This window comes from Simochromis diagramma, unplaced genomic scaffold (genome assembly GCF_900408965.1).
Source record: "Simochromis diagramma unplaced genomic scaffold, fSimDia1.1 OVJJ01000150.1, whole genome shotgun sequence".
NCBI classification, from domain to species: Eukaryota; Metazoa; Chordata; class Actinopteri; order Cichliformes; family Cichlidae; genus Simochromis; species Simochromis diagramma.
The window spans coordinates 2,467,450-2,477,427 of NW_024387083.1; the positions used below are offsets into that span (position 1 = coordinate 2,467,450).

The following is a 9,978-nucleotide window of genomic DNA, read 5'->3' on the forward strand; positions in this document are numbered from 1 at the left end:
TTTTGTTTTATTTTTTTTTTTAATGTCATATTAATTTTTCATCATCACTAACGCGCTGATACTGGCACTGACAAGTACAGATTCATTAACATTTCACCCTGACATGCTGGCTCCTGGTTTCTTTATCAATATGCTTTTCACTAAACATGAAACATTCATAAACCTTTGTGCAATAAAAACACACAAAGCATTTTCGTGACTTTAATTTCTTACTACTGTCAGCAACTTGAAGTACACAAATACATCAAAGTAGTGTACGAGAGATACATGAAGTGATTTTGTTTTTGTCTGTTTGTTTGTTTGTTTTTAAGGAAAATCTAGCAGTAAAAATAGAAATTGGTCCAAAAGGAAAAAAATGTTTTCAGTGCAATAGTGACACAGTTGGGGAAAAAATAAAGAAAATCTACATGTGACAAAAGTTATTCTGATTGTGTCACCAGAATCTAAATATGTCAACATCTAGATGCTAAATAAATCTTTGAAACGATCTAAGAGAAGATGTATATAAAGACATATTTCATAGGTTATATTTTAAACTATTATATAACAATTTGGTCCGAAAGAAGGGAAGGTTAAGTCTTACAATAGTTCACTAACATAAGATATGAAAACATTTACATTGATCTTTTTATAGCTACATGTTACTGTCAGAAGAACATGGCCACACTCTGGCCCAGCCAGAGTAATGTGTCATAATCAGCAAGAAAAAAACAAACCTAAAAGGAACTAAGAACACCAGGTGACTCAAGAGAAAAACAAAATGTTTGCTACATTGTGCTAGCTCAACAGGAATTACTTCAAGAAGCAGAAATTGAGGTTAGAAGGTCAGTTAGGAACGCTACTGGTTTGCTGCTTCACAGGCATCGATCCAGTCACTGTAGACGTCCACCGGCTCGGACAGATCTATTGAGAAAAGGTTAAGGACCAAACCAAGTGCTCAAAAATTCAACACACACATGCTGCATCAAAGTTGATCAATCCTTAAATGTATTACTTTAAATGAAAGTACTTTATGTGCATGTGCATCCAGAACTGTATTCAAGTGCAGAGTGGATTTAACCTTCCGAGGTCTAAGTCATCATCACAGACAAACCCAACCCTAACTCTATGCAATCACATGTCTGTGTCACAAGTCATGGCAGCCAGAGAACAAAGAAAGTAATCGTTCAAGTGATTCGTTTAAAAAAAAAAAAAAAAAGTATGTTTTCCCTTTTCCCAAAATATAAAGTTGGGGTCGAGTAACCACCTCTGATAACTTAGACCTCGGAGAGTTAATACTTTTTGAAATATACTTCTAAATAAAAAGCAAAATCAAACATCCCTGGCAGCAGGCAGCATCTTTTGTTGATTAAAAGGATACATGTTATGGGAGTCTGAAACTCCTCCAAGCAAACGCTGCAGGATATAATTCCAGTGTTGCGGGTTCGTTCCCTAGGAGACAGTTACTTTAGGCAGGATGTCCCCGATGCATGAATGTTTCAAGAATTTGGAGCGATACTTACATTTTGACATCGCAGGATTTCTCGTGATTGCAAAAAGGGCAAGTGAACTGGGTGTCCAGGTTACCTGTCATTTTCTTCTTGGGAGGTGGCTTTCTTTTTGACTTTCTGCGGCCCATTATATCTCTGTAGACAAAAAAAAAAACACAGGTGTTTCCATTACGCTTTCACATTCCATTTCGTTTAGAAGATTTTCTTAGACATGTATCTGTGTGTCCTGCCTAACTTATGTGATCCATGTTATCTGACTAGTCACTGCAGTGGTGTCTTGCACTCACATGGACTTTGAAGTTGTGTTTATGCGCCTTTACATTGATCTCATACGATTTTATTGCTTGGTGTGTTTTTATATTCAACATAATCACACAGTATATAAACACTTTATCTGCATTGTTGCAAGTATGGCTGTTATAAAACAACTTTTCTGACTAGTATAAGTAGACAGCAACTATTAGTTACTATCCTATATGAGCAGCTAAGATTAGCAAAAACCATAATACAAAACACGAACTTGAAATGTTGATTAAAATTGCAATCAATTATTTACTTTCATCTGCTATAGATTATTTTTTTTTAGAGAAAGTCTTGGACTAAAATTTCTCCGAATTTCCAAGTTGTTTGCTAGGCCTGAGTGTACATTCGTTTAAAATGTCCCCACAGGAAACTCGTTTTTCCGATTATTTCAACACCACATGAATCTTTCACATATTGTACTAAACAGAGACGGCTCTAACCCATCACTTGCATAGCTTACTGTTAACACAGCAGACAGTGCAATCCCAGCACGCAGCTGCTTATCAGTAAAGGTTTATTTTCCAAAACAATGACTGCCGCGAGATGTGGGTTACTTAAAATATCTTAGAAACGATAACCAACGCTGTTGCCAATGTGTAAACAAAACCTGAAATGTGTTTTATTATAGTCATAGCTTCGAGGTGTGGACACTCCTCCAAAGAGCTAAAATAATAACAGACGGGATGCGGAGATGCTCGCTCTATAAACGCCAAAAAGCTACCGCTATATGTTAGCAGCTAACGCGCTAACATGATGCTGTCATGTAGGAGGATTCTGACTGACGCAAAAAGTTGCTTTCCGAAACAACCTAGAAGGTAACCGGTAAACACAAAGTGCGCTTCTCTGCACTACAGCTTTTGACATTTGAGCGACGACGTGACGGTTGTCTTACCAACGAGATGTCTTTCGGCAGAGGATGCTCCGCTCTTCAACTTGGTACAGATGCAGCGTCTCACTGAGGACGCTTCTGATTGGTTTAGGTGGGAGTTTGGTCAGGCTTTTGATTGGCTGTCTTCTGGGGGTTCAATAGTGGATCTGCCTCCAGATTGATAAACAAACTGATACTGTAGATTAGGGACATCAAACCGCCCCGGACTCAACAACCGGGCCAACAAAGGACTCTGGACTGCTTTGTAAAATGTGAAGGAGGGCTGAAATTTTGGACTTGTACCTGTATTTTCGTAAATTTTACAGATTTCCTTCCTGATAAAGACACCCCACCGTGACCATTAAAACCACACTACCATAATTAAATAATAGATAAATACTTAAATGGCAGAAAGGTTTTTTTGTTTTTTTAATATACTCTAGAAATGTTGGGTCCACAGTATAAAAATGACATTTTACATGAATTAGAAATACTTTCAGTTTTACAAAGGACCACCTAGGTTATAAGAAATCAGCAGATTTTCTGTAGTTTTACATATTTATTTGTTGCAGTTTAATCCCAACTGCAATCATGCTCGCAGATTTCTTTCAATCACTTTCAATCACTGCTGTTTATAGGGTTGAGGGAAACCTTCAGTCAACTGAGGCTGAAGAAGTCACTTGGATGAGTTACGAAACGTTTTTCCCACTTAAAACGCTACGTACAGATGAGCAGAATCAACCACAGCAATTCCTCCGTCATGTAGAAAAATGTCTAAATTGCGATTCTTTTTCTGATATTAGGATATCCCCGTGATTAAAGCTTTTGTAATAGAAAGAGGAGTTTCATTGGTCGAGATGATAGTGGGCCGTATGCGACCCATGCGGTAAAATGAGTTTGACATCACATATGTAGACTACTATAGATCACATGCACAGGCATCTTCATATAGTTCCGTATATGAATCAGTAAAGTAACTTTTCACTTACCTAGAACATGATATTAACTGTGTGGCGCTGCTGGGATTTACACCCAGCATCTCCTCTTTGCATTTTAACCCTCTATGCCACAGCACCTTCTACAGATTACTTTGCAGTGCTCTCCTGGTGCTGAAAAGTGTCCTTAGATCAAAGTAGGTTTATTTAATTTAAAATATACTCTACACTCAAAAAAATGAAATTGGGTGATTGTTACATGTACAAGATTCAAACTTGTAATTTGAACTAAATAATTTCATGTTTCTATGGTGAACATAATAAAATCATGTAGCATCTGCATGAAATTCAGCAGCTTAATTTGTTCTTGTTGAGATGACATGATACAATCTAGTAAGAGTGGTTTGTTGCCTGGACTCACGAAATTCACAAGATCACATTAGATGTCAAACTGCAGGAAAATCGCTGGAGTTTTAAGAGGCAGACAACTACACCCACACCACGTGTATGCTATTGCTATTTATTGTGGTTTAACCTGTCAAGGACAAAAATGTACAGAAAATTCTGCATCAAGCCTTGTAATCATAGCTTTCCGAGTTTTGTTAATCCTGGATTGACAGCTTGGTGGTGTGATGGTTAGTGCTGTTGCCTCACAGCAAGAAGGGCCTGGGTTCAAATCCACAATCTGGCTGGTTTGCAGTGTGTAATTAGAGTTAGGTAAATTGGTGATTCTAAATTACCCATGAATGTAAGTGCAAATGGTTGTTTGTCTCCATGAAATCATCAACTTGCATATTGGTTCATTAAGAAAGACTAGCAGTAATTCCCTTGATTAACAAAGAAGTTGTTCAAACAATAAGATTTCATAGCGTTTTCCTGAAGTTTTTAACTTAAAACAAATTTCACTCTACAATCTCTCTCTCAATCACTTCAAGTCAATACTACATTGATCCAATTTAATGTGATTACATCAAACCACCAAATGTGTTGGTTTGACATGGTCAAAAATGGGTTATTGTACTTTGTTAAATCACATGGAAAAAGGTGCCATGATTAAATTGTGTTCATCCAACAACAGATTTGTTTTGAGTGTAGTAAAAAGCACCCCAGTACTCATGAAAGCACTCCAATCAAAATGTACTCTGAGAAAACATTACACATTACATCCTCCAAAGGGTGTTGAACACTATACTGCAAAGAAAATGTGAAAGTATGTAAGAAGGTTTAATAACGCCTGACCATATGACTAATAAATTAGAGGTAAGTGGTTACTAAAGAGTGCATAATCATCAAATTCTGTATGAGCCACAGCAAGGCTTGTGTCCAAACTGACAGTAAATCATTTCCCTGTATGAAATCACTTGTCTTCTGTGGAAATAACTGATTATCATTATTAAATATTTGACTTCCTGTCTCAAATTCGTTTAAAAATTATTTAAGGTGCAACATTTTCAAAAGGCTTAGCATTGGGTCGCAAGGACAAACTCTCAGATCAAACTGCTTCACAAATCGTCCAACATAATATCCCTAATAGTGTTACACAGAAAACTGGGGAACACCCACTCAATCAAGCTGCATAAATTGCTATTCAATTTTACAGAAAGAACAAAACAGAAAGTCAACATCTTCTCTGTTATCATAAGCTACTTATCATACTGATCCATACACCAGTGCCTAAAGTATATTACGTCCACTATAATTTTTATATGTGAACTGTAAAAGGAAGATTCTGTTATTTCTTGCTTCCAAAGTTGCAAAAGAATGATTATACACGCACTGTACACAGATTAGATAGTAAATCTTCAATCCACTATGGCCTTTAATAATTATTCTATGAATAAATAAATAAATTAGTTGATTAAAAAATATATAAAACACAACTGATACATCTATATTGTAGTGCAAGTTCAGTAACTGCTAGATTTATTTTTAAACTGACGTTTTTTGAGCTAACCAAAAACCTGCAGATTACGCTGGTCCAATCATCCTCCCAACATCTGCAGGGCACACTTGTGTAGCGGGTAAGTACAGGGGAGGGGCCCTGAATGTAAACATCACAGGGGAACCAATGATTAACACGCATATCATAACATGTTCATTATCATAGACTACCATTGGCTCGTCTTCGGTGGAGGGGCGGGACCTGCAGGCAAGATAAGTAGACAGAGGAAGCGCTTGATGACCCGCTGAAACTTGGAGTCAGTTGACATTATTAGTTGGTCTTTTTCATTCGGAATAACGCAGAGGAAAGGAAAACAGCTAAGTGCAGGTTTGTGTAACAAGTAGTAAGCGCTTCTACCTGTCACAATGAGGTCCAAAACGAAGCCAGCACCGCCGCTAATATAAAACTTAAGCAACTGTTTGTTAGCTCTGAGGCTAAACCTGGCTAGCTTGACATAACGTTAGACTTTTGCCTGCTGTTATCAGAGGACATGCTGCCTGCTTCTCTGCCGTGTTGTGTTCTTTATCGATGTCTTTTAAGGAACTTTTGCATTCGGGCTGCTCATTTGTCAGTATACTCTGATATGTATTGTTCCTGCTCTGCCTCTCCTGCCAATATCGTAATTTGTGGACTTTATCAGGTCTGCTGCGTATGTGGAGAACCTCCCTCAAATGACACATTTATCTCTCTGGCGCAATTTCATTATCACGGATGAATGTTTGGACTCCTCCAGAGCCTTGGACTTTATAGCTCAAAAAACGAAAACCTAACAATATATTATAAAATGAATGCGATGCCCAGTTGTAGGTTTATACATTTGCTTTCAATGAGTCATGCTTTCTTAGAATATTTATTTTTTTTTATTTTTTTTAAGTGGTCTTGAGCAATAGTTCTCCAGAAACTGTTGCTCAGCATTATTGAAGCAGTAAGGGATCATCTTGACAAATAACAGTACAAAAGACAGCCAATATCCACAGAGGAGCTGTGAATGTCCTTGGAGAAGTCTGGAGAACTATTTTGGAAGACTACTTAAAGAAATGACAAGAGAATTCAGACTGTTTTGAAGAATAAAATATTGACTTTCAAGCTTGTTAGAGTTGTACAGATCTGTTTTTGCGTTATTTCTATAATTTCCCCAAAACAACCTAGAAGGTAACCGGTAAACACATTTCCCATTTTCCAAGCAACATTGTAAAGAAAGGAGGGGTGATGCAACATTTTTGCACAGTACTGCAAGAGATTTGCCTGTAAAACACTCTGGCTGTAGAACACTGTATATTGATTTCCAGAAGCTACATCTACATTTGTGATCATATATGGGACATGTATGATCATATGAGCATGCGTCTGTGACTGTTTTTATACAGCAGAAATCCTAAATAAGACTGTTTAGATTTTTGTTATTGCAATTGTTGTCTTTTCTGTTTTATTATCTCAGTCAAATGCAAACTTGGTTTGTAGCACAGCGAAGGGCTCTAATACATTTTTTAAATATAAATTTAAATAAAATCAGAAGGGGGGAAAAAATCAAGTCTTTGCAATTTGCCCAACACTCTATTAGTTTTTTTTGTAGCCAGGACCTCATTTGAACAAGGGTGGAGTGTTATGTTATCTTTAGCACGGAGTAGCAGATGGTTAAAATACTAGAATTTCACTCATAAAACCTGAAAAACAAACACCTTGGCTGGGCTGTCCCACACAGCATGTCTTGTCTCTTTTGAAAGGTGACACCATGGTGACAGAGGGGGAGCCAACAGATTTTGTTAAAGTGTTGCACCTCATGGTTCTCTCTTTCACCTGGGGCATGCAGCTTTGGGTTTCCTTCATTGCAGGTAAGTGGGCCACAGAGCAACAAGGCATGGCTTCAACAAGATGCATGCGTTCCTGTTTTGACACCGTGTTTAACGTCTGTGCCTGCAGGCTTTGTGTTGATTCGACAGGTAACTCGGCACACCTTCGGCCTGGTGCAGAGTAAGCTTTTCCCGGTGTACTTCTACTGCGTGCTTGGAAGTAACTTTGTCAGCCTGGCTGTGTATGCTGTGTACCATCCCAGAGAGTTGCTGGATTGGCATGAAAGTGTACAGGTGAAATATCACACGCTGCTAGGAATGAAAAAACTGAGCACTTTTGATTGGAAAAAAGAAAAAATTAAACATTTTGTGAGTGAATCATCATCGAGTTGCAAGCTTTCCCTTTTCATCTTCCAGATGCTTCTGTTCTTCGTGGCGCTGATCACTGCAGGTCTGAACGCCCAGTGGTTTGGCCCAGAGACCACTGAGTTGATGTTCTTGATGAGGGAGGTAGAGAAAGAGCACAACCTCGGGGAAGAGATCGGCCTGGGCAGCCAGAAAGAGGCTTACGCCAAGCTCAAAGAACAGGATCCCAAGTACAAAGCCTACAGGAGCAAGTTTGGCAGTTACCATGGGTTGTCCAGCCTCAGCAACCTGATAGGATTCCTCTGCACCACAACTAATTTGGTCTACACAGCTTTGAATTTAGCCACCATTTAAAGACAATGTTTTAGTTATTAAAGAACCAAAATGCCGTGCACACTTTTGTACTTTGTTATCTAACAGTGTTTCTGGTTCAGAACACTGATAAATGTGCAGGATTTGTTGGTTCTTTTATCACTTTATGATACAGTAGGGTTAGGACACACACTCATACGACTTGGATTGGAAGTATTTTAGTTTACAAAAATCATTTCGCCAACTGTTTCTCTATCATATCAGTGTTGAATATGAAGTGTGAATCATAATTAGCAGTATATGTGACATTTTGCAAATGTAATTACAGAGAATTCTGCATCACTTTATCTGCCCCAAGTGTCCTTATGTGCAAGAACTATCTCCAGTGAGCATGCAGAACTCATCATGTGCTGTTCACTGCTGTCAGTTAAGCACTCTTAACCTTTTTGATAACAAAATGTTTTTTTTTTTATCTTGTATAATTTTATTTTATTTTTTGTATTATTTTTTTTTAATGTAGTTGGTTTTATTTCTCAGAAAGCAAAGAAAAGTACCAAGCGACATGGGAGCAATGCATGTCCCTCCCCAGTAGGGGGCGATATTTGGACAAAGCTTTCAGATCCATCGTAGCACACAACATAATGCTATTTCATGTGCACCATGACTTTCTTGATTTTGTAGTGCATTTTAAACTTGTCACCACTGTTTAATGAAAACTATGACTGGATGATTAAAGTGTTGTTTTGATTCTTCCATTTGGATCAACCGAGTGATGTCAAAGTCTTTCTGGTGTTTGGCCTAGTGACACGAGCTTTAAAAGCAAACACTTATTTCAAAGAATTGGTTTAGGAAGAAGTGGTCCTGTGATCCTTGTGGATGAATAAAGCCAGGCCAAACAGACAGTGCCTGCTTTCGGAATAAGCAGGTTTTAATTAAATTCTCGGTGATGCACATCAGGTTTTGAGGAGAGCAGCCTTGGATGCGGGGAACAGAGCTTTGCCGGCCAACTACAGGATAAGCGAGGCACCATTGCTATTAGAATATGAGCACTAATGGACTGTAGTGAAATCATTTCAATATAAAAAGCATAGGCTAGAGGCTGAAAGTAAATGAATTACCTTGTCCCCAATGCAATTAATGTTGGTCCTTTTAAGGCTGTGATCAGGTTTTTAATGTTTTCTTCCAACCCAATGAAAACAGCATTGTATAAACTGGCAGAATTGCTGTTGAGCATACAGTTTTATCTTACTAAAACACTGATGTGCCATGCAGTCACGTCACAAAATAAACAAGGAAGTTAGTCAAAGAGTCTTGAGGAAACAGCACAGCTACACATGCCAACCTTTTGAGGAGTGTAAGAGCTTTACCTGCCTATCAGGTTATCTGCTGCAGTGGAATCAGGAAATAAACCTTTTTCAACCAGGGAAAAGGTTTATTCACTGATCTCTTCAATATTTCTCATGCAGTTACAGAGCTGTTAGTGATTATCTCAAAGAGTGAATAATGGTACAAGAATTCTTTGTATGAGGAAAAAAGGTGGACACAGAGAATATGGATGAACACACGATGTTAAAAACAGCTAAAATTCCTCAACTCTGGGTGTGCAAAATAAAACAAAAGAAAGCTAAGAACAAAAGGAATTGTTGGGGCCTCCTAGCAGACAGGTCCAACCGTTCCTCCCTCATTCCTGAGTCACACAAGGAAATTAGTCTGTATTTGTTTCCGAGAACGTAAGAGTTTCTACTGCAGTCGGTATTCTGAAAACGCCTGCTAGTTTGTGGGGGACTATCATTTGGAGTCGTGATGGTACTGCAGTGCAGCCCTGCAGTAATATAGTGTGTTAAATTAATTATGAGTCTAGAAGTCTCAAGCTGCTTTATTCCATCATGTCTTGTGGAGAAATTGGTCCAATTTGCAATTGTCTGATTTCAGTGATGGATAATGCACCTATGCATCATAAAACACTGAGCTC

The 9,978-nt window shown here is 38.2% G+C and overlaps 2 protein-coding genes across 2 annotated transcripts; one reads left to right on the forward strand and one right to left on the reverse strand.

Moving 5' to 3' along the window:
- On the reverse strand, positions 1-3,019 carry elof1 (ELF1 homolog, elongation factor 1). The gene is made up of 4 exons (XM_040045929.1): positions 2,686-3,019; positions 1,503-1,625; positions 1,361-1,431; positions 1-903 (listed from the first exon to the last, which is right to left on the reverse strand). Exons 2-4 carry the CDS (start codon positions 1,616-1,618, stop codon positions 839-841), a joined length of 252 nt encoding a protein of 83 aa, XP_039901863.1. The 5' UTR covers positions 1,619-1,625; positions 2,686-3,019; the 3' UTR covers positions 1-838.
- Positions 3,020-5,733: 2,714 nt separating this feature from the next.
- On the forward strand, positions 5,734-8,767 carry tmem205 (transmembrane protein 205). Its single transcript, XM_040045970.1, has 4 exons — positions 5,734-5,865; positions 7,263-7,370; positions 7,459-7,622; positions 7,746-8,767. Exons 2-4 carry the CDS (start codon positions 7,271-7,273, stop codon positions 8,046-8,048), a joined length of 567 nt encoding a protein of 188 aa, XP_039901904.1. The 5' UTR covers positions 5,734-5,865; positions 7,263-7,270; the 3' UTR covers positions 8,049-8,767.
- The last annotated feature ends 1,211 nt before the right edge of the window (positions 8,768-9,978 follow it).

Coding starts and splice junctions, on each gene's coding strand:
- elof1 (XM_040045929.1), bottom strand. CDS start 1,618: ATGGGCCGCAGAAAGTCAAAAAGAAAGCCACCTCCCAAGAAGAAAATG. Junction 1,432..1,502: donor AAATCCTGCGATGTCAAAAT/GTAAGTATCGCT, acceptor ACTGTCTCCTAG/GGAACGAACCCGCAACACTG. Junction 904..1,360: donor GTTTCAGACTCCCATAACAT/GTATCCTTTTAA, acceptor TTTTCTCAATAG/ATCTGTCCGAGCCGGTGGAC.
- tmem205 (XM_040045970.1), top strand. CDS start 7,271: ATGGTGACAGAGGGGGAGCCAACAGATTTTGTTAAAGTGTTGCACCTC. Junction 7,371..7,458: donor TTGGGTTTCCTTCATTGCAG/GTAAGTGGGCCA, acceptor CTGTGCCTGCAG/GCTTTGTGTTGATTCGACAG. Junction 7,623..7,745: donor ATTGGCATGAAAGTGTACAG/GTGAAATATCAC, acceptor TTCATCTTCCAG/ATGCTTCTGTTCTTCGTGGC.